Raw genomic sequence first — 25446 nt, forward strand, 5'->3', positions numbered from 1 at the left:
CCAGGGGCAGTCCGCCAGGAAGTCCAGTATCCAATTGCAGAGGGTTGAGTGCCATCCTGGTAATCTGTCTGGCTTCGCAGCCTTGTGAATGTTGACCTGTTTAAAGGTCTTGCTCACATCGGCTACGGAGAATGTGATCACACAGTTGTCCGGAACATAAAGGGATTTCTTATAAGCTTCTGGATTGGTGTCCCGCTCCTTGAAAGCAGCAGTTCTAGCCTTTAGCTCGGTGCGACTGTTGCCTGTAATCCATGGCTTCTGGTCTGGATATGTACGTACTGTCACTGTTGGAATGACGTTGTCGATGTACTTATTGTTGAAGCCGGTGACTGAGGTGGTACACTCCTCAATGCTATTGGATGATTCCAAGAACATTTTCCAGTCTTTACTAGCAAAACAGTCGCGTAGCATCCGCATCATCAGACCACTTCCGTATTGAGCGAGTCACTGGCACTTCCGGCTTTAGTTTTTTGCTTGTAAGCAATAATTGTGAGGATATAATTATGGACAGATTTGCCAAATGGAGGGTAAGCTTTGTATGCGTCTCTGTGTGTGGCATAAAGGTGGTCTAGAGTTTTTTCCCCTCTGGTTACTGGTAGAAATGAGGTAAAACAGATTTAAGCTTGCCTGCATTAAAGTCCCTGGCCACTAGGAGTGCCGGATGAGCATTTTTTCTGGATGAGCATTTTCTTGTTTGCTTATGGCCTTAAACAGCTTGTTGAGTGGAGTCTTAGGTGCCAGCATCAGTTTGTGGTGGTAAATAGATGGATACGGAAAATATAGATGTCTAGATAGTGTGGTCTACAGCTTATCATGAGGTACTCTACCTCAGCCGAGCAATATCTCGAGACTTCTTTAATATTAGACATCGCGCACCAGCTGTTATTGACAAATAGATACACACCACCACCATTCGTCTTACCAGACGTAGCTGTTCTGTCCTGCCGATGCATGGAAAACCCAGCCAACTGTATATTATCCGTGTTGTCGTTCAGCCACGACTCTGGAAACATAAGATATTACAGTTTTAATGTCCCGTTGGTAGGATAGTCTTGAACGGAGATCATCCAGTTTATTCTCCAGCAATTGCACATTGGCCAATAGAACAGATGTGGGAGGCGGGTTACCCACTCGCAGACGAATTCTCCCAAGGCACCCCAATCTCCACCCCCTGTATTCAGTCTTTTCTTCATGTGAATGACAGGGATTTGGACCTGGTCTCGGAGAAGCAGCATATCCTTCGCTTCGGAATCATTAAAGAGAAAAATATTTGTCCAGTTGGAGGTGAGTAATCAATGTTCTGCTATCCAGAAGCTGTTTTTCGGTCATAGGAGATGGTAGTAGCAACATTATGTACAAAATAAGTTACAAACAAAAACTAAATATTGCAGTTGGTTAGGGGCCGTAAAACAGCAGCCATCCCCTCCGGCGCCATTTATGACACCATTGCATTTACAAAAAATAAAAATGGGGTCCTGCGCAGTTTTAAATCAAACAAATAGGCCTACACGGGTGAACACCAAATGCTTTTCCAATTTATATTTAGAAGGAAGCATGACCTGTGTAAGGGTGCCAATATATTTGACCGCATCTGTAGCTATCATACACTTGATTAGGGCCAAGTGTATGATACAGCAGGTGACCATATGATCCAATGTCTCATTATTATTATTTTTTATTGTATGTTTGTATATATAATTATTTTTATTTTTTTGTTAGACTCGTCTGTTACTGTCACTTTGTCCTATCGTTGTCTAATATCTTTTCACTTTTGTTTGGAATGTTCTTAATTTGAAAATGCAAAAATAAAATACAAAAACCCCCACAAAAAGAAACATAGGATACACTTACCCTAACTAATACTGGTAACCATCTAGATGTCACCATTATACATGCACATACATTTTAGTCAAAAGGTAGGGCATGAACGGCAACAACACCGGGACACAGTGCCCTTCATTCCCGCTTGACAAGCAATGCTGTCTGGCAAAGGCATGGGAAGTAGCTGCATAGTATCAGAGTGACAGTCACAGTAAGCACACGCATACGACGCATGACACAAGAGTACACCCGTCATCAGTACTTTAAAACTGAAAATGTACAATTATTTGGGTAAAACTAACAGTGAAATACGACTAACTTCTCCATCTTAAAAACAGAAGTCCAAACTCTGGCAATACGGAAGCTCACAGTAGTTACGTGGTAAGAAACAGAAGATAAAATAAGAAAACGAAACACAGCTCAATCCAAAATGTCTAACCTATAGCAGAGCACTTGACTCACCCACTTCATTCCACATGCCCATCACTTTCCCTTTGACACCCACTTGTCTACACTCCGGGTCCACACTCCGGGTCTACACATTGAGCTGCAGCTATCCTCTTCTCAGCTAAAGCCCTATGCAGAACACCCACAACACTACAACTAGATCATCTCATAACGAGGTGGACAGGGCTGCTGTTATCTGTTCGTAGGTTCGGCCTCAATGTGGGATTGTGGGTAATGTAGTATACAAGGATGTGGTGGTAAAGGAGGACAAACCCCGCTCAACTGCATCCCTGGTAGTGTGGTGTAGCTGTAACAGTTTTAAGCCCTTCTCCTGGGCAGAAAAACCTGTTAACATTCAATCATGTTAACACCACCTAAATGTTCAATTTCCCTTCCGTTGGTTTCAATTCGGCCTAGTTTCAGAGTGGGGGGTGCAAACAGCACTAGGGCCGGCGGCTCATTAGGCTATTTGTAGGAGAAATACTTGTACAGTTATAGTGGGGATAACAGGATGCTATTGGATGCTGCTCCAGAAGGAAGCCGGGTGTTCCTTCTTAGGGAGACGCCAGTTATAGAGCGATCGGCTGGGACAAAGACCCCACTCAGACAGCCCTCCACTCAACCAGATACACATGCCCATCCTCTACCACAGTAGCAGCTGGGCCCCTATGCCTATTCACCCTTCTGGAGTGGGTCTCCTCTCCTACTGAGAGGGGGGCATTATGGAGGAACCACAGCCCCACAGACCTGACATAGACCACACTATGGGAGAGGCCTGTAGTGTGGCGTATAGGCCTATGTAAAATGTGGTGTTTACTCTACGTTGCTAGAATGTCAATGTTGCAGAACCGGATGCAGAGTCAAGTCTGTCTGGCACCTTTAAACATCATAATTGCACAGAGGAAATGAAAAGGTGTGATAAATAAACCTGAACCTGGATGCTCTGTTGAGTTGCATTATGACACTGCAATATCAATACTATAAGGGCTTCACTCGTACTAGTTTAACTGTTGTAAGAGATTGAGAACATTGTAACATCAGTGTAAATATGAGGTAGCATAAATTGGTAATTCATTAAGGCTCAGCTGACCTACCATCGGTGATACCATGTCTACAGAAAATGTAAACTGGCTTGATAATCAAGACAGCGATTCTAGCAGGGAAAAAACTAAATGTCATTGCAGACCAATAGATACAGTATGTGCCCTTCAGTAAGGACACCCATGTGACTGCTGATAATGATAATAGAAACTGTTCTGTTCAGAATGGTAAATCACACACACAGTCAGAAACTACTAGAGCTCTGTGTGGAGTCCATTTGCTATATTCTCCACTTAGAATGTCCCCCTCTGTGTCACTGTGGTTTGGCTAGTAATGCCCAAATGTTTGGGGTTGCAGAGGCGATTAGCATCCACATCTGTCTCGGCTCGTATGGATGCTCCACGGCCGCCGCAGCACGGCCCATTTTGTGTTTTAACTACCTATGTGACCTTTTGGGAACACAGGAAGTGGGCTGGGTATCATCTCACCTGTTATGGCAGCCAGGGGAAGGTGAGACACTCGCATGGGTGATGAAGGGTTATGGCCCAATTTAAATGAAATGGTCTGGATAAAATGACTATCCAAAAGCTGGTGGTTGTATTCATTAGGCACAAAAATGGAATAAAACCGATTGAAACAGGGAGGGATTACCTGGCCAATAAACACTCATTTTTGTTGTCTGTTGCAAAACATTTTTTCTAGTGTTCCCTAACGAATATAAGCCTGCATTGAGATCGGTCACTGAGATCCCCACCCACACACGTACTGTATGTTTAATATGGCTCAACCTTATACCAGATAGGGAGCCCTTTGTGTCTTCTTCATTTACCTACTGACACACATTCAGGTTTATTGATAAGACAATGGAGTAGCCTGGTGTTTCTCAGCAACAATGACCAAGAACAGAAACAGGTCTCTATTCCCTACAGGCCTTGGTCCAAAACATTGCATTATATAGGGAATATAGTGCCATTGGGGACACAGGACAGGCCTATCTGCCAGGGACACTGGTATTATAAACTAGCTCTATGGATCCTTATGTACACACAAGCTAGCAGATAACTTCAATGTATGAACACACACACACACACACACACACACACACACACACACACACACACGGGCACAGAGACAAAACAAACACACAGTACAGGTTAATGTTTATATGAACAGCCCCTCGGCTCACCCACACACGAGCAAACTGTTGAGTTTAGGAATAGAGACGAACAGTAGTTTCACTCTATGTAGCAACTGTACACTACACTATCAAAAATGTCATTAACCTAGCCTAGCCTAATAGATAACCCAACAGAATAGAGCTCACCATCTCACCCCACTCAAGCTGTGTAAAGAGAAGCTGATGCACATTACGTAGGCTACAACACAGACTCTAGTATAGACTATAACTCACCTTCCATTTCTCTGTGACATCCGCTGTGATGATAGCCAGAGAAACCCACCACAGGAAAATCAAACCACACACAAAGAGCACACAGTGAGTCAAGGCAATAAAACCCAGTCTAAGAGCACACACACACAATGTGCTTGGGGGGGCCCCTCAATGCTCTCAGTCCAGCTTCTGTGTACGTGATAGGCAGCTGCTTTTGAGTGACAGCTGGCCAGGCCAATCATAATGCATGACTAGTCTGCCCTCTCTAGTGACACCGTAGAATCAGGAGGGGGTCTGTAACCAGCGGCTCAACCAATCAAAAGCTCCCAATTTAATGTGGGGGTGGGCTGCTCTTTCACCTTCGCATGAAAAGGTAACCATGACAACCCCTCTCAACGACCCTACACGAGACTAGAAGACGTTAGAAGACGTAGCTAGAGAGAGAGAGAGAGAGAGAGAGAGAGAGAAAAAGAGTGAATTGAAATAGTCTACTCCATTAATGCCATGTCTCAACCAGCTCAGAGATGGGATGTTGTCTTTCCGGACCTAATAAAAGACCTGAGTGGTTGAAACATTGTCAATGAACCACGTAGGAGAATAAAATGCAGTGGGTGTGGTTTCACTCTTCATTTATTTAATGAATAAACAAATCCAGCACCTGCTCTGTAATATTTTTCTGTTGCCTTTCTTCCAATAGAGCCTAATAAGAACCTGACAACTGCCAGAGAGCCCAATGTAATTAAATGTCTGATGTGATTGGTCTAAATCATACAGTGGTAGAGTTGTGAAGGAACATGACGAGGAATGTTATGCTTTTGTAAAGAAGATCCCTCTGAACCAACTACAATAAGGGCTCTCTGCTCTGAGCTTGTCTCGACTTCTTCTCAACAAAATCAACATGCCTTGAAGAGAGATGCTTGAACAACATCAATGAGTTGAATGCATTTGCATTTCAAAACACAAAGCGGAACATCTAATACATCGGTGTCCTTGAAAGCTCGCTCACTATCACCAACTTAGCAGTCAACATGAAGAGGGCTCAAGTTGTTTGACTCTTCAAACAGTGGTTCTCGTTCCATACTTCATCCACATATCATGGAGGCCACACAGACTGACTTACTGACTGAGGCTCCTGAGGATAAGGGGAACTGCTATAGCTCTGAGGGTGGCTTTGATAGAATCACACCATCAGCTGAAGCCTGAGGGACCACAGCTTACTGGAGAAGTCATTTCCACTGAATAAGAGCGCAACTGGTAAATCCACCTGTTCTGGCAAACTGGCTTTGGATCATTAGAAATTGTACCAGTATGAGTGCAAACATTATCAAAGTGTGCCTCAATTAAGCAGCAACGTGCTTTACTGTAAAAGGTTATTGAAAAGACACAGGTCAGTGACAGCTAAACTTGATCTGGATTGTTTATTACAACAGTAAACACCGTCCAACAAAGCTCTATCTGAACAGGCAGTTAACCCACTGTTCCTAGACCAGTTAACCCACTGTTCCTAGACCAGTTAACCCACTGTTCCTAGACCAGTTAACCCACTGTTCCTAGACCAGTTAACCCACTGTTCCTAGACCAGTTAACCCACTGTTCCTAGACCAGTTAACCCACTGTTCCTAGACCAGTTAACCCACTGTTCCTAGACCAGTTAACCCACTGTTCCTAGACCAGTTAACCCACTGTTCCTAGACCAGTTAACCCACTGTTCCTAGACCAGTTAACCCACTGTTCCTAGACCAGTTAACCCACTGTTCCTAGACCAGTTAACCCACTGTTCCTAGACCAGTTAACTCACTGTTCCTAGACCAGTTAACCCACTGTTCCCAGACCATTACAACAGTAAACACCGTCCAACAAAGCTCTATCTGAACAGGCAGTTAACCCACTGTTCCTAGACCAGTTAACCCACTGTTCCTAGACCAGTTAACCCACTGTTCCTAGACCAGTTAACCCACTGTTCCTAGACCAGTTAACCCACTGTTCCTAGACCAGTTAACCCACTGTTCCTAGACCAGTTAACCCACTGTTCCTAGACCAGTTAACCCACTGTTCCTCGGCCGTCATTGAAAATAAGAATTTGTTCTTAACTGACTTGCCTAGTTAAATAAAGGTTCAAAAATGTACAAATAAATAAATCTCAGCAGTCCCTGAGAAAAACCATCTAGGCCATTTGTGAATAAATAACAAACACCTTAATGTAAAATAAAACCTTTTTTATTTTATTTTTATTGTTTACTTCCCTCAGGTTCTAGTTACCAAGTAAGCTTCTCACTAAAACAAAAATAGCAGTAGTGGGCAGATACCACAGAAACCCATCCGTTTCTACTGCTCATAGGGCAGGCCGGGTAACCACGGTAACAGAAAGTGACAGCTGGTTGCCGTCAAAGTTATATACGCCGTTATCAAACTTCCAAAACAAAAAGAGCTGATCGTGGACTTCAGGAAACAGCAGAGGGAGCACCCCCCTATCCACATCGAAGGGACAGTAGTGGAGAAGGTGGAAAGTTAAGTTCCTTGGCGTACACATCACAGACAAACTGAAACGGTCCACCCACACATACAGTGTGGTGAAAGCGCAATAGCACCTCTTCAACCTCAGGAGTCTGAAGAAATTTGGCCTGTCACCCAAAACCCTAAGAAACTTTTACAGCTGCACAACCGAGAGCATTCTGTCGGGCTGTATCACAGCCTGCCCTCAACCGCAAGGCTCTCCAGAAGGTAGCGAGGTCTGCACAACGCATCATCAGGGGCAAACTACCTGCCCTCCAGGACACCTACACCACCCGATGTCACAGGAAGGCCAAAAAGATCATCAAGGACATCAACCACCCGAGCCACTGCCTGTTCACCCCGCTAGGTCAGTGCAGGTGCATCAAAGCTGGGACCGAAAGAATGAAAAACAGCTTCTATCTCAAGGCCATCAGACTGCTAAACAACAATCACTAACTTAGAGAGGTTGCTGCCTACATTGAGACCCAATCACTGGCCACTTTAATAAATGGATCACTAGTCACTTTATACAATACCACTTTAATAAAGCTTTACATATCTTACATTACTCATATGTATATACTGTATTTTAAACCATCTATTGCAACTTGGCTATACCGCTCGGCCATCGCTCATCCATATACTTAGATGTACATATTCTCATTCATCCCTTTAGATTTGTGTGTATTAGGTAGTTGATAGGGAATTGTTAGATTACTTGTTAGATACTACTGCACTGTCGGAACTAGAAGCACAAGCATTTCGCTACACTCGCACTAACATCTGCTAACAATGTGTTTGTGACAAACAACATTTGATTTGATGCTGTAAATACAGAAGAATGGAATTGACACTACACTGCTAGAACAGATTGACACACTACACTGGTAGAGGAGATTGACACACTACACTGGTAGAGGAGATTGACACACTACACTGCTAGAAGAGATTGACACACTACACTGCTAGAAGAGATTGACACACTACACTGGTAGAGGAGATTGACACACTACATTGCTAGAAGAGATTGACATACTACACTGGTAGAGGAGATTGACACACTACATTGCTAGAACAGATTGACATACTACACTGCTAGAAGAGATTGACACACTACACTGCTGGAGGAGATTGACACACTACACTGCTGGAGGAGATTGACATACTACACTGCTAGAACAGATTGACATACTACACTGCTAGAAGAGATTGACACACTACACTGCTGGAGGAGATTGACACACTACACTGCTAGAAGAGATTGACATACTACACTGGTAGAGGAGATTGACACACTACACTGGTAGAGGAGATTGACACACTACATTGCTAGAAGAGATTGACATACTACACTGGTAGAGGAGATTGACACACTACATTGCTAGAACAGATTGACATACTACACTGCTAGAAGAGATTGACACACTGCACTGCTGGAGGAGATTGACACACTACACTGCTGGAGGAGATTGACATACTACACTGCTAGAACAGATTGACATACTACACTGCTAGAAGAGATTGACATACTACACTGCTAGAAGAGATTGACACACTACACTGCTGGAGGAGATTGACACACTACACTGCTAGAGGAGATTGAAACACTACACTGCTAGAGGAGACTGACACACTACACTGGTAGAGGAGATTGACATACTACACTGCTAGAAGAGATTGACACACTACACTGCTAGAGGAGATTGACACACTACACTGGTAGAAGAGATTGACACACTACACTGGTAGAGGAGATTGACATACTACACTGCTAGAAGAGATTGACACACTACACTGCTAGAGGAGATTGACACACTACACTGGTAGAAGAGATTGACACACTACACTGGTAGAAGAGATTGACACACTACACTTTTTCCTCCAAACATAACGATGGTCATTATGCCAAACAGTTGTATTTTTGTTTCATCAGACCAGAGGACATTTCTCCAAAATTTCTCGCTTTGTCCCCCATGTGCAGTTGCAAACCATAGTCTGGCTTTTTTATGGCGGGTTTGGAGCAGTGGCTTCTTCCTTGCTGAGCGGCCTTTCAGGTTATGTCGATATAGGACTCGTTTTACTGTGGATATAGATACTTTTGTACCGGTTTCCTCCAGCATCTTCACAAGGTCCTTTGCTGTTGTTTTGGGATTGATTTGCACTTTTCACACCAAAGTACGTTCATCTCTAAGAGACAGAACACGTCTCCTTCCTGAGCGGTATGACGGCTGCGTGGTCCCATGGTGTTTATACATGCGTACTATTGCTTGTACAGATGAACGTGGTACCGTCAGGCGTGGTACCTTGTGGAAGTCTACAATGGTTTTTTCTGAAGTCTTGGCTGATTTCTTTTGATTTTCCCATGATGTCAAGCAAAGAGGCACTGAGTTTGAAGGTAGGCCTTGAAATACATCCACAAGTACACCTCCAATTGACTCAAACGATGTCAATTAATCTATCAGAAGCTTCTAAAGCCATGACATTTTCGGGAATTTTCCAAGCACAGTCAACTTAGTGTATGTAAACTTCTGACCCACTGGAATTGTGATACAGTGAATTATATGTGAAATAATCTGTCTGTAAACAATTGTTTGAAAAATTACTTGTGTCATGCACAAAGTAGATGTCCTGACCGACTTGCCAAAACTATAGTTTGTTTGCAAGAAATTTGTGGAGTGGTTGAAAAACAAGTTTCAATGACTCCAACCTAAGTGTATGAAAACTTCCGAATTCAACTGTATGATGTCAGTGATAGGCGTATTATATTCTCAGTTCAATAAGTATTGTTCAAATGTGGTCATCTCACTGTGCACTCCAGCCAAGTACATTGTATAGGCTAGGCCTACATATGAGCATCAATCTTATAATGGGAGTATATTGTACTGTGCAAATATGCAAAGGCTTTTCCGTTGCGATGTCGCCAAAGACCCATCCGCTTGCCCTGGCCCGCTAGCTTTCTGAACACCATTGTCTCCCGCTCGCCTAGCGTAGTACTGACTACCGAACGGCTCCCTGACACACTATTGCTGCTCATTGGACCTTATGATCACTCGGCTACACAGCTGATGCCTGCTGGACTATTCAGTAACGTGGTACCTCTTTTTGTTTATCTGTCGGCCCCAGCCTTGAACTCAGGTCCTGTGCATACTTAAATAACCCTCTCTGCCCATTCATCGCCATTTACCCATTGTTGTCTTAGCTCTCCCGATCAACACCCGTGATTGCTTTATGCCTCTCTCTAATGTCAATATGCCTTGTCTACTGCTGCCTCAGTTAGTACTTTGTTTTATTTCACTGAAGAGCCCCCGGTCCCACACAACATGCCTTAGAGAGCTCTTTTGTCCCACCCCCCACACATGCGGAGACCTCACCTGGCTTAACTGGTGCCTCCAGATGCAATTTCTCTCATCGTCACTCAACGCCTAGGTTTACCTCCACTATACACACATCTAACCATACCCTTGTCTGTACATTATGCCCTGAAACTATTCTACCACGGCCAGAATTCTGCTCCTTTTATTCTCTATTCCCAACGCACTAGACGACCAGTTCTTATAGCCTTTGGCCGTATCCTTATCCTAATCCTCCTCTGTTCCTCTGGTGATGTAGAGGTTAATCCAGGCCCTGTAGCCCCCAGTACCACACCTATTCCCCAGGCGCTCTCATTTGTTGACCGTGTCTGAATCCTGGCTTAGGAAGGCCACCAAAAATTCAGAAATTTCCACCCCAACTACAACATTTTAGGTCTAGATTGAACTGCCAAAGGGGGCGTAGTTGCAATCTACTGCAGAGATAGCCTGCAGAGTTCTGTCATTCTATCCAGGTCTGTGCCCAAACAGTTCGAGCTTCTACTTTTAAAAAGCCACCTTTCCAGAAATAAGTCTCTCACTGTTGCCGCCTGTTATAGACCCGCTCAGCCCCCAGCTGTGTCCTGGACACCATATGTGAATTGATTGTCCCACATATATCTTCAAAGTTCATACAGTTAGGTGACCTAAACTGGGATATGCTTAACTTCACTAGGGTAGGGGGCAGCATTCGGAATTTTGGATGAAAAGCATGCCCAAATTAAACTGCCTGCTACTCAGGCCCAGAAGATAGGATATGGATAGAAAACACTCTAAAGTTTCCAAAACTGTTAAAATAATGTCTGTGAGTATAAGATAACTGATATGGCAGGCGAAAACCCGAGGAAAATCCAACTAGGAAATACTATTATTTTGAAAGGCTGTGTTTCCATTGAAAGCCTATCCACCATACAAAGACTTAGGACCCCGTTCACAGTCTCTATGGCTTCCTCTACATGTGGCCAGTCTTTAGGCAATGTTTCAGGCTTTTACTTTGAAAAATTACAGCACAAATTACAGCAATTTCAATCAGTGGCCAGTGGAAATTTCCATTCATCAGCAATGCGTCTGATTGGGAACGCGCCTTCCTTGTTTCTCCTTTCCTATTGACGAAGCTTTTGTACGATTGATTGATTTTAAACATAGTTTACAACTTTTATTGTACTTTAAAAAAACGTTTAGTCTGGACTTATTAGCGCACGCGCCTTAGGCATCCGGATTACTGGACAAAACGCGCAAAATCAAACAAAACGTTTGTGACACTCTCCTTGGCTGGCTTTTCTGACACTCTCCTTGGCTGGAAAATGGCTGTATGGGTTTCTGTGGCTAGGTACAGACCTAACATAATCGCAAAGTGTGCTTTCTCTGTAAAGCCTTTTTGAAATCTGACACAGCGGTTGCATTAAGGAGAAGTTGATCTGTATTCGTATGTTTAACACTTGAATTGTTTATCAATGTTTATGAGTATTTCTGTAATTTGATGTGGCTCTCTGCACTTTCACCGGATGTTTGTTTGAGACAATGCTGACCATAACGCGCCAATGTAAACTGAGATTTTTGTATATGAACTTTATCGAACAAAACATCCATTTATTGTATAACATGAAGTCCTATGAGTGCCATCTGATGAAGATCATCAAAGGTTAGTGATTCATTTTCTCTCTCTTTATGCTTTTTGTGACTACTCTCTGTTGCTGGAAAAATGGCTGTATGGTTTTCTGTGACTAGGTGCTGACCTAACATAATCGCATGGTGTGCTTTCGCAGTGAAGCCTTTTTGAAATCGGACACTGCCGTTGGATTTACAATAAGTTTATCTTTAAAATGGTGAATAATACTTGTATGTTTGAGGAATTTTAATTATGGGATTTCTGTTGTTTTGAATTTGGCACCCTGCAATTTCCTTGGCTGTTGTCGAGGTGGGACGCAAGCGAGAGGTTAACACCCTCGCCGTCCTACAATCTAAGCTAGATGCCCTCAATCTCACACAAATGATCAAGGAACCTACCAGGTACAAACCCTAAATATGTAAACACGGGCACCCTCATAGATATCATCCTGACCAACTTGCCCTCTAAATACACCTCTGCTGTCTTCAACCAGGATCTCAGCGATAACTGCCTCATTGCCTGCATCCATAATGGGTCCACGGTCAAATGACCACCCCTCATCACTACCAAACGCTCCCTAAAACACTTCAGGGAACGGGCCTTTCTAAATCGACCTGGCCCAGGTATCCTGGAAGGATATTGACCTCATCCCGTCAGTAGAGGATGCCTGGTTATTCTTTGAAAAGTGCTTTCCTCACCATCTTAAATAAGCATGCCCCATTCAAAAAATGTAGAACTAAGAACAGATATAGCCCTTGGTTCACTATAGACTTAACTGCCCTTGACCAGCACAAAAACATCCTGTGGCGTACTGCATTAGCATCGAATAGCCCCTGCGATATGCAACTTTTCAGGGAAGTTAGGAACCAATATACACAGTCAATTTGAAAAAGCTAGCCTTTGCTTTTTTGGGACACTAAAGTCCATGGAGAATAAGAGCATCTCCTCCCAGCTGCCCACTGACTGAGGCTAGGAAACATTGTCACCACCGATAAATCTACAATAATCGAGAATTTCAATAAGCATTTTGTACGGCTTGCCATGCTTTCCACCTGGCTACCTGTAACGGTTCTCTTCTATCTCCTCCTCTGACGAAGAGGTGTAGCAAGGATCAGACCAAAATGCAGCGTGTAGATTGCGATCCATGTTTATTAAACTGAAGTAACACGAATCTAAATACAAACACTACAAAACAATAAACGTAACGAAAACCGAAACAGCCTAATACTGGTGCACATACACACAGAACAAGGACATCAAGACACTAAGGACAATCACCCACAAAACCCAACACAAACCCTACCTAAATATGGTTCCCAATCAGAGACAATGACTAACACCTGCCTCTGATTGAGAACCATATCAGGCCAAACATAGAAATAGACAAACCAGACACACAACATAGACTGCGCACCCAGCTCACGTCCTGACCAACACTAAAACAAGGAAAACACATACGAACGATAGTCAGACCGTGACACTACCCATACCCAGGCCAACGGCTCTGGACCCCTACAAATCAGCTGGGCTAGACAATCTGGCCCTTCTCTCCCTAAAATTATCCGCCAAAATTGTTGAAACACCTATTACTAGCCTGTTCAACCTATCTTTCGTATCTTCTGAGATCAAAGATTGGAAAGCTGCCGCGGTCATCAAAGGGGGAGACAATCTAGACCCAAACTGCTCCAGACCCATATCTATCCTGCCATGCCTTTCTAAAGTCTTCGAAAGCCAAGTTAACAAATAGATCACCAACCATTTTGAATCCCACCGTACCTTCTCCACTATGCAATTTGGTTTCCGAGCTGGTTATGGGTGCACCTCAGCCACACTCAAGGTCCTAAACAATATCATAACCGCCATTGATAAAAGACAGTACTGTGGAGCAGTCTTCATCGACCTGGCCAAGGCTTTCGACTCTGTCAATCACCGCATTCTTATCGGCAGACTCAATAGCCTTGGTTCCTCAAATTACTCCCTCGCCTGGTTCACCAACTACTTCTCAGATAGAGTTCAGTGTGTCAAATCGGAGGGCCTGTTATCCGGAACTCTGGCAGTCTCTATGGGGTGCCACAGGGTTCAATTCTCGGGCCAACTCTTTTCTCTGTATATATCAATGATGTCGCTCTTGCTGCTGGTGATTCTCTGATCCACCTCTACACAGACGACATCATTCTGTATACTTCTGGCCCTTCTTTGGACACTTAACCTCTCTAGGGTATGTGGGACGCTAGGGTATGTGAGAACATAGCCCAGCAGACAAATCATTACAAACAGTAATCAGCCAAGTAGAAGAGTTACACAAGTCAGAAAGAGATACAATTAATCACTCACCTTTGATGATCTTCATATGGTTACACTCAGAAGACATTCATTTAGTCAATAAATGTTCCTTTTGTTCGATAAAGTCTCGCTTTATATCCGAAAACCTCCGTTTTGTTTGCGCGTTTTCTTCAGTAATCCACAGGCCCAAACGCAGTCACAAAAGGCAGACAAAAAAATCCAAATTGTATCCGTAAAGTTCATAGAAACATGTCAAACTATGTTCATATTCAATCCTCAGGTTGTTTTTAGCCTAAGTAATCTATAATATTTCAACCGGACAATAACGTCGGCAATATAAATGGTAAACAAGAAAGGCACTCTCTCGGTCATGCGCATGAAAAAGTTCTGTGACACTGCAGGGTCCACTCATTCAGACTGTTCTAATTCCCTCATTTTTCAGAATACAAGCCTGAAACAATTTCTAAAGACTGTTGACATCTAGTGGAAGGCATAGGAACTATAGGAACTGCAATTTGAGTCCTAAGTCAATGGATACTGTAATGGCTAGCATCACTACTTAGAATATGTGGACAACTACAAATACCTAGGAGTCTGGTTAAACTGTAAACTCTCCTTCCAGCCTCACATTAAGCATCTCCAATCCAAAATAAAATCTAGAATAGGCCTCCTATTTCGCAACAAAGCCTCATTCACTCATGCTGCTAAACATATCCTTGTAAAACTGACAATTCAACGGCTCAGACACGATAAGTATGTGGCAGGGTCTAGTCAATCACGGACTATAAAAGGACAACGTAGCGGAACAGATGTCTTGCTCCCAGACAGACAAAACAACTTCTTTGCTCGCTTTGAGGACAACGAAGTGCCACTGACACCGCCCGCTACCAAAACTTGCGGGCTCTCCTTCACTGCAGCCGATGTGAGCAAAACATTTAAACGTGTCAACCCTCCCAAGGCTGCCAGCCCAGACGGCATCCCCAGCCGCGTCCTCAGAGCATGCGCAGAAAAGCTGGCTGGTGTATTTACGGACATATTCAATCAATCCCTATCCCAGTCTGCGGATTCCCACATGCTTCAAGAGGGCCACCATTGTTCCTGTTCCCAAGAAAGCTAAGGTACTGAGCTAAATGACTACTGCCCCCGTAGCACGCACTTCCGTCATCATGAAGTGCTTTGAGAGACTAGTCAAGGACCATATCACCTCCACCCTACCTGACACCCTAGACCCACTCCAATTTGCTTACCACTCCAATAGGTCCACAGATGACGCAATCACACTGCACACTGCCCTAACCCATCTGGACAAGAGGAATACCTATGTGAGAATGCTGTTCATCAACTACAGCTCAGCATTCAACAACATAGTACCCTCCAAACTCGTCATCAAGCTCGAGACCCACCACGTTTTGTGCAACTGGGTCCTGGACTTCCTGACGGGCTGCCCCCAGGTGGTGAGGGTAGGTAACAACATCTCCACCCCGCTGATCCTCAACACTGGGGCCCCACAAGGGTGCGTTCTCAGCCCTCTCCTGTACACCCTGTTCACCCACGACTGCATGGCCATGCATGCCTCCAACTCAATCATCAAGTTTGCAGACGACACTACAGTGGTAGGTTTGATTACCAACAACGACGAGACGGCCTACAGGGAGGAGGTGAGGGCCCTCGGAGTGTGGTGTCAGGAAAATAACCTCACACTCAACGTCAGCAAAACAAAGGAGATGATCGTGCACTTCAGGAACACACTCCAAACTCCACTATGGCCAATACCAAAGAGCTGTCAAAGGACACCAGAAACAAAATTGTAGACTTGCACCAGGCTGGGAAGACTGAATCTGCAATAGGTAAGCAGCTTGGTTTGAAGATATGAACTGTGGAAGCAATTATTAGGAAATGGAAGACATACAAGACCACTGATAATCTCCCTCGATCTGGGGCTCCACGCAAGATCTCACCCAGAAAAAAGAAAAAAAATCCCAGAACCACACGGGGGGACCTAGTGAATGACCTGCAGAGAGCTGGGACCAAAGTAACAAAGCCTACCATCAGTAACACACTACACCGCCAGGGACTCAAATCCTGCAGTGCCAGACGTGTCCCCCTGCTTAAGCCAGTACATGTCCAGGCCCGGCTGAAGTTTGCTAGAGAGCATTTGGATGATCCAGAAGAAGATTGGGAGAATGTCATATGGTCAGATGAAACCAAAATATAACTTTTTGGTAAAAACTCAACTCGTCGTGTTTGGAGGACAAAGAATGCTGAGTTGCATCCAAAGAACACCATACCTACCGTGAAGAATGGGGGTGGAAACATCATGCTTTGGGGATGTTTTTCTGCAAAGGGACCAGGACGACAGATCCGTGTAAAGGAAAGAATGAATGGGGCCATGTATCGTGAGATTTTGAGTGAAAACCTCCTTCCGTCAGCAAGGGCATTGAAGATGAAACGTGGCTGGGTCTTCCAGCATGACAATGATCCCAAACACACCGCCCGGTCAACGAAGGAGTGGCTTCGTAAGAAGCATTTCAAGGTCCTGGAGTGGACTAGCCATCTCAACCCCATAGAAAATCTTTGGAGGGAGTTGAAAGTCCGTGTTGCCCAGCAACGGCCCCAAAACATCACTGTTCTAGAGGAGATCTGCATGGAGGAATGTGGTAAAATACCAGCAACAGTGTTCGAAAGACTTACAGAAAACGTTTGACCTCTGTCATTGCCAACAAAGGTTATATAACGAAGTATATAAACTTTTGTTATTGACCAAATACTTATTTTCCACCATAATTTGCAAATAAATTCATTAAAAATCCTACAATGTGATTTTCTGGATTTTTTTCCCTCATTTTGTCTGTCATAGTTGAAGTGTACCTATGATGAAAATTACAGGCCTCTCTCATCTTTTTAAGTCGGAGAACTTGCACAATTGGTGGCTGACTAAATACTTTTTTGCCCCACTGTAGATATTTCTATTGTGTTATTGACTGTACGTTTGTTTATTCCATGTGTAACTCTGTGTTGTTGTTTTTCTCGCACTGCTTTGCTTTATCTCGACCAGGTCGAGTGGCCTACCTGGTTAAATTAAAAAAATAAACAAACAATACCCGTAGTCTTGTTAGCATTCTAATATATAGCCCCGTTATTGTATTGTGTGACTTAATTGATTTTTTACTTTAGTAAATATTTTCATATCTCTTTCTTGAACTGCATTGTCGGTTAAGGGCTTGCAAATAAGCATTTCACTGTAAGGTCTACACCGGTTGTATTCGGCGCATATGACAAATACAATTAGATTTGAATATCATATGGTTAGCAGTTTTCATGCCAAAGCTGGATACTGAAGCAGAGATGAATCAACCAATTACACATTCTGTCTTTATCTACAGGTCACATCCACCACTAAAGGCTGGAACACACGAATAGCGCTCGCAGCAGAGAGTACTTGCGAACAGAGTACTAACCGCAAGAAAATATCAGCCATCACAAATGTCAACAATAAGATTAGTTTTCTTGGTCTATAAAGTATCTCAGTTGAGTGGGTCAGTCTTATATGATGGCAAAAGACTAAAGGTGACCTAGTACAGTAAAATGGTGGCATGAACTCGGTGTCAGACTCACACTACATCCTATGATACCAGGTAAGAGGATGGGAGGTCAAAACCCAAACCTAATACATTTCTAGTTTTAATGTCACATGCTCAAATACAGTGAAATGCCTTTCTTACAAGCTCTAAACCCAACAATGCAGTAATCAATATCAATGTAGTAAAATAACATAAAGTAGAACAAAAACATGAGAAATAAAAATAGGAAAAAGTAAGAAGCTATATACAGGGTCAGTTCCAATACCATATTTACAATGTGCAGATACTGGAGGTAGATATGTAGAGGGGTAAGGTGACCAGGCATCAGAATATATGATAAACAGAGCAGCAGCGTAATGATGATTGTATGCGAGTGTGTGCGCACGTGTAGAGTCTGTGTAAATGTGTGTGCATGTTAAACGTGTGTTGGAGTGTCAGTATGATTAAGTATGTAGAGTCCTGTGAGTATGCATAGAGAGTGCAGAAATATAAATACAATTTAAGAGTCAGCTCAGATAGTCCATGTAGCCATTCTGTTAGCTACCCAACTGTCAGGTCAATGACCTCCTCCCTGACCCTTTTGTGTGTGTGTGTGTTTGTATGTGTATGTTGGTGGGAGATGGGTGATGCAGGGGAAGGGAGGGGTTAGCCACAAATAGAACAATGAGACAGATATTTCACCAGATGTATAAATGTGAAGCATCCGCTTGGCGTTTCCAAGCCCAGTGGCCAGCAGTGGGCGAAGATGGAAAGAGACGGATTTTGGCCGACATTCTGCAAATGTTCTCACCGATGAAACATTTAATCTCAACACAGTTTTCTGTTCCCAAAACTAGAATATGTTACAAACAGAGTGGATAAAGTTTTGTAGAATTTACCCTTTGCCAAAGTTTTAAAAAATGGCATTGTTTAGGAGTGCAAAAGCAAATTGATTTATTTCATACGCGCATTTCAGAGTAGGCTTTCCATAACAGAAATATGCTAATGTATTGCCAGAACAGGCCAATAGGATCACGCTAGCTCATGCTTGGCTCTGCCCACCTCCTTGCTTGTTCTGCCCACTATGACTCATTTGTTCCCATTTGAAACGACGGGCTGTGGTCCATCTTTGGGATACCTGTCCTAACATGAGCTCTGTAAGTGTGGAGGTAACGTGGACTTAAATGTCTGGAGGGGATACATTGTTTCTGGTTACACTGACTGGGGTCGAATACACCTGTTTACAGGCTAAGCACTGTATTTTGTTGTGACTGAGTGTGTGGTAAGTTGTGTCTGCTGTGTAAGTCTAGTCGTTTGTGTCTGCAATGCTGTGCATGTAGTCTGTTGGAGCTAGTTTTTCAAGTCTGTACGGAGATATTGCAGTCTGTTTGTAGTTCACGCTAGTCAGAGTTATTTATTTATTATGGATCCTCATTGGTTCTTTCCAAGGCAGCACCTACTGTTCCTGGGGTCCAGTTAAATTAAGGCCGTTTATAAAATGTTAAACATTCACAACACATGAAGTATGTGCTCTAAGAATGTTGAATCTCAGGATGGTAAGTTGGTGGTTGAAGATATCCCTCTAGTGGTGTGGGGGCTGTGCTTTGGCAAAGTGGGTGGGGTTATATCCTTCCTGTTTGGCCCTGTCCGGGGGTGTCCTCGGATGGGGCCACAGTGTCTCCTGACCCCTCCTGTCTCAGCCTCCAGTATTTATGCTGCAGTAGTTTATGTGTCGGGGGGCTAGGGTCAGTTTGTTATATCTGGAGTACTTCTCCTGTCCTATTCAGTGTCCTGTGTGAATCTAAGTGTGCGTTCTCTAATTCTCTCCTTCTCTCTTTCTTTCTCTCTCTCGGAGGACCTGAGCCCTAGGACCATGCCCCAGGACTACCTGACATGATGACTCCTTGCTGTCCCCAGTACACCTGGCCGTGCTGCTGCTCCAGTTTCAACTGTTCTGCCTTATTATTATTCGACCATGCTGGTCATTTATGAACATTTGAACATCTTGGCCATGTTCTGTTAAAATCTCCACCCGGCACAGCCAGAAGAGGACTGGCCACCCCACATATGCTCTCTCTAATTCTCTCTTTCTTTCTCTCGGAGGACCTGAGCCCTAGGACCATGCCCCAGGACTACCTGACATGATGACTCCTTGCTGTCCCCAGTCCATCTGACCGTGCTGCTGCTCCAGTTTCAACTGTTCTGCCTTATTATTATACAACCATGCTGGTCATTTATGAACATTTGAACATCTTGGCCATGTTCTGTTATATTCCCGGCACAGCCAGAAGAGGACTGGCCACCCCACATAGCCTGGTTCCTCTCTAGGTTTCTTCCTAGGTTTTGGCCTTTCTAGAGAGTTTTTCCTAGCCACCGTGCTTCTACACCTGCATTGCTTGCTGTTTGGGGTTTTAGGCTGGGTTTCTGTACAGCACTTTGAGATATCAGCTGATGTTCGAAGGGCTATATAAATAAATTTGATTTGATTTGATTTGCGTCTGAGGTTTGGTAAATGTTATGACATTGGTCTGAATGTAGGTTCAGTCATAGTTTGACACTGCACTGGAGGTTGGTGGTGCCTTAATTGAGGAGAACAAGCTTGTGGTAATGGCTGGAGCAGAATTTGTGGAATGGTATCAAATACAGTCCATATGCGCAGTTCCGGCCATTATTATGAGCCGTTCTCCCCTCAGGTCACTGAAAAGTCCAAGCACAAACCTAACCAGGTCTCCTGCTGTTGTTAGCTGTGCGACAATGGAAGAAACCATGCTCACCACCACAAAGCAATCACCATAGGAATGCAAATGAGGGAGAGGTTGACCCACAGTCCACCAGCAGCAGGTGGACAAAAGACTCCTGAAACACGATCAATATACAGTAGACCTACAGGAGCCATCTCTCCTCAGCAGTAACACTCACCCATAAAACAATCTTTATCTGGAACTAGAACCTAAAAAATAAAAACTACAAAGTTAAGTATATTTCAGTGTATGTCGACCAAGGCTCTCCAACCCTTTTCCTGGAGAGCTTACCCTCCTGTAGGTTCACTCCAACCTCAGTTGCAACTAACCTGATTCAGCTTATCAACCAGCTAATTATAAGAATCAGGTGCGCTAGATCAGGGTTGGCGTGAAAACCTACAGGACGGTAGCTCTCCAGGAACAGGGTTGGAGTGAAAACCTACAGGATGGTAGTTCTCCAGGAACAGGGTTGGAGTGAAAACCTACAGGATGGTAGTTCTCCAGGAACAGGGTTGGAGTGAAAACCTACAGGATGGTAGTTCTCCAGGAACAGGGTTGGAGTGAAAACCTACAGGATGGTAGTTCTCCAGGAACAGGGTTGGAGTGAAAACCTACAGGATGGTAGTTCTCCAGGAACAGGGTTGGAGTGAAAACCTACAGGATGGTAGTTCTCCAGGAACAGGGTCGGAGAGCCCTGATGTAGACCGCTGGCTGACTAAACCGACTATGCTTTAGAGCTGGGAAACATGGACAAAAATCCATATCGCAATAAATTGCCTGAATTGATACAATAACGATAGAACGATAAGATTTATAATAATGTGCAACCACAGTTTATTTTATTATCCTTTAAAACTACTAGTTTGATGGTTGTAGCAATCAATTGTGCAATCAAATTAACAAATCACCCATATTAGAATTTCATTTCAAACTTCATATTTCTCTAGTATAGGCTACTTAACGCAATGGACGATATCAGCAGAATGCCTGCGTTAAGTGATCGGTATGGTCTGTGTTGATCATTTTCGGTTTATCGTCCCAGCTCTACTCTGCTTTGTGACACACTACCCAGGTAGACTAAGCATTGTAGTAGCAGTTGATTAATAGGGGCAGGTAATGGTCCTACGGTTATGCACCTTTTGGCTACAGACCTACACTAAGTTCTCCTGGAAAACAGCAGGTCAGGTCAGGACGATCTTTTGGGTCCTGTTCCGCAGGAGACTAACAGTTGAAATCAAATTTCCACATAGATAACAGAACATCCTTATCCACTTAACAGTCAGTCATACATTCTGTCAAATTAAAATATTCAATTCATTTGATATGAAGCAGCAGCATTTTGATGCACAACTGAGTACTCCACTCCTCTGTTTAGAAGCCAGGGAAGCTGGTAACAGAAAAGGACTCGTTGCTGGACTGTTGCATGCAATCTATAATCTAAATTTCAAGAGAGAAAAATTAAGTATCCTAACTTTGTCTCTGTGCGGCCACAACAGTTTCTATTAGATCAGAGTGGATATTCCTCGTGACAGACGGGGAAGGAGACTAGATTGAACAGCGGACCACCTGAAGATCATGGTGACAGCTCCTCAAAATGGGGGTGAGGAGGAGGGGGGGGGGGGGGTACAGTCTACAGTGAGGAGCCCACCCACACAACACCCATCCAGACTCTGGTATAGCTAGCCTAAGATAGAGATCATAGCATAGCCTACATGCTATGTTTTTGCATGTGGGAAAGCTACATTCACCCCTCTCAAAACCCACCCAAACATTGGTGCCATCACAGAGCCTCACTAGCAGTAGCATCTGTATGCCTTAGCTCAGCATGTGTACATGCTACATGCTACACCCACCCCTCTCAATGTCTTCTGACTGAGCAGGAGAGAGATTGAGATAGAACTGCCTGCAATGGCAGGAGGTTGCTGAAAGCAAACTGTAGAAAATCATGATCTATCTATCTATAACAAAAAAAAATGTCACGTGGAATGCACGCACACACAACATGCACAGCAAGAGAGCGAGAAGGAGACAGTAATGGTGTATATTTCAGTCTAGCTAGCAAAGCCATTCGGAAAGGTGAAAAGAGAATATACACGGCATAACAGGATAAGTCTGGGATAAACATGGCGACGTGCAGGAATACCGAGGAATGGTGAGGAAAAGGAGGAATAAAGGGGAGGGAAGGCAGAGGAAGGGATTGACAGAGGAGAGATGGATATTTGTATAATGACCAGCTATCATTGGTCCTTTATGCAAAATGGTAGATCCCAGCTTTCTTGCCACCAGGAAACATGGAGAACAACAGAAAGGTCAGAGAGAGGGGAAAAAGAGAGGGATGTAGAGAGGGGAGCGAGAGCCCAGAAGGACGGGAGCAGACACTGTTACACCAGACAACAACACGCCACATAGAGAGAAAGACAGACGAGGCTGGAGGATGGCGGTACGGTACTTACATGAGGACTCTGTGCCAAACATGGCTGGGCCGGGAGCTGCGATGGAGATAGAGGAGAGGGGAAAAGGGGGACAGAGAGGGGGGGGGGGGGGGGGGTGAGCAGGCAGCTACACAGAGGGGGTCATCAAAGCACACAGTGCAGCCAGCCAGCCGGCCCTCGCTCTCAGACGCCCAGATGCTCTGCTCACTCAGTCGGCGCTCCCGTTGCCGCTAAACGGGCTTCCTCCACATGCACACACTGCTCACAAAACACACACACACACACACGCGGTTCAGCTGCCGAACAGGGGCCTCACGAGAGGGAAGAGAAACTCTTCTTCTCCACTGAAAAGGAGTATTTTAAAATCCAGACTCAGAAGTAGCAGCCTGCCTGCTGTAGCTATGTTAGCTCTTGCTTTCCTCTCCTTCTCTTGTCCTCTCCTCCTCTGTTAATTTCTCTCTGGACTGCGCCTGGGAAAAAAAGCTGAAAGCAGATACTGCAACCCTGGAGCCATGCTAGGCAGCCCGATGGGTAAGACAATAGCTATGCAAACAGAGAGTGACGTCAGGAGCCCTGCGAAACACTGACAGACTGCTGCTGGAGAGAGGGAGAAGGGGAGGGAGATATGGACGGAGGGAGAGAGGAGGAAAGGGGGGCGCTGGAGTTTGCAAGCGGGACTGGGAATAGTCCAATCTTTTACACTTTTAGCAGACGCTCTTATCCAGAGTGACTTACAATTAGCTCATTCATCTTAACGAGGTAAGACAACCACATCACAGTCGTAGCAAGCAATGTTCTTTCAATAAAGCAGTTAGCAGCAAAGTCAGTGCTTGACAATTATTCTTTATTTTGGGGGCGGGGGAGTGGATATGTCTCTGATTGGACACATTCAAAATGGAGGTTGTCTATTATGCCCCCCGGAGAGCTGTAGGAGGTTAAAAAAGGCAGTGGCTCATGTCCTTGTTTAACTTTTTGGCTTTCCTGTGACATCGGGCGCTGTTAGGTGTCCTGGAGGGCAGGCAGTGTGCCCCCAGTGATGCATTGGGTAGACCGACAGGATGCTCTCAATTGTGCATCTGTAATAATTTGTGAGGGTTTTAGGGGCCAAGCAGAATTTCTTCAGTCTCCTGAGGTTGAGGAGGCACTGTTGCCAAAAGCATTCCCAAAAGCATTTCAAATCAAATCAAATGTTATTGGTCACATACACATGTTTAGCAGATGTTAATGCGAGTGTAGCGAAATGCTTGTGCTTCTAGTTCTGACCGTGTAGTAATATCTAACAAGTAACCTAACAATTTCACAACAACTACCTTATATACACACAAGTGTAAAGGAATTAATAAGAATATGTACGTATAAATATATGGATGAGCGATGGCCGAACGGCATAGGCAAGATGCAGTAGATGGTATAGAGTACAGTATATACATATGAGATGAGTAATATAGGGTATGTAAACATTATATAAAGTGGCATTGTTTAAATGACTAGTAAAACATTTATTACATCCAATTATTAATTATTAAAGTGGATAGGGATTGAGTCTGCATGTTGGCAGCAACCACTCAATGTTAGTGATGGCTGTCTAACAGTCTGATGGCCATGAGATAGAAGCTGTTTTTCAGTCTCTCGGTCCCTGCTTTGATGCACCTGTACTGACCTCGCCTTCTGGATGATAGCGGGGTGAACAGGCAGTGGCTCGGGTGGTTGTTGTCCTTGATTATCTTTTTGGCCTTCCTGTGACATCAGGTGGTGTAGGTGTCCTGGGGGGCAGGTAGTTTACCCCTGGTGATGCGTTGTGCAGACCTCACTACCCTCTGGAGAGCCTTAGGGTTGTTGGCGGAGCAGTTGCCGTACCAGGTGGTGATACAGCCCGACAGGGTGCTCTCGATTGTGCATTTGTAAAAGTTTGAGAGTGTTTTTGGTGACAAGCCACATTTCTTCAGCCTCCTGAGGTTGAAGAGGCGCTGTTACGCCTTCTTCACCACGCTGTCTGTGTGGGTGGACCATTTCAGTTTGTCCGTGATGTGTACGCTGAGGAACTTAAAATCTTTCCACCCTCTCCACTACTGTCCCATCGATGTGGATAGGGGGGTGCTCCCTCTGCTGTTTCCTGAAGTCCACGATCATCTCCTTTGTTTTGTTGATGTTGAGTGTGAGGTTATTTTCCTGACACCACACTCCGAGGGCCCTCACCTCCTCCCTGGAGGCCATCTTGTCATTGTTGGTAATCAAGCCTACCACTGTAGTGTCGTCTGCAAACTTGATGATTGATTTGGAGG

The 25446-nt window shown here is 44.3% G+C and overlaps 1 protein-coding gene across 7 annotated transcripts in view; it reads right to left on the reverse strand.

Moving 5' to 3' along the window:
• LOC109867441 (suppressor of tumorigenicity 7 protein homolog) overlaps positions 1 to 25446 on the reverse strand; it is a 73120-nt gene that overhangs the window by 23840 nt on the left and 23834 nt on the right. For 2 of the 7 annotated variants that reach the window (XM_031801343.1, XM_031801342.1), the window contains exon 1: positions 4721 to 4853. The exons of 1 other annotated variant lie outside the window; for it this stretch is intronic. In XM_031801343.1, coding sequence (XP_031657203.1) covers positions 4721 to 4727 — 7 coding nt within the window. In that variant the 5' untranslated portion in view covers positions 4728 to 4853. Of the gene's footprint in view, positions 1 to 2283; positions 2578 to 4720; positions 4854 to 23185; positions 23683 to 25446 lie in introns of those variants that run through there. 4 more of the 7 variants (XM_031801341.1, XM_031801340.1, XM_031801339.1 and 1 more) reach the window with 4 other exon arrangements.

Source organism: Oncorhynchus kisutch, linkage group LG22 (assembly GCF_002021735.2).
Source record: "Oncorhynchus kisutch isolate 150728-3 linkage group LG22, Okis_V2, whole genome shotgun sequence".
NCBI lineage: Eukaryota > Metazoa > Chordata > Actinopteri > Salmoniformes > Salmonidae > Oncorhynchus > Oncorhynchus kisutch.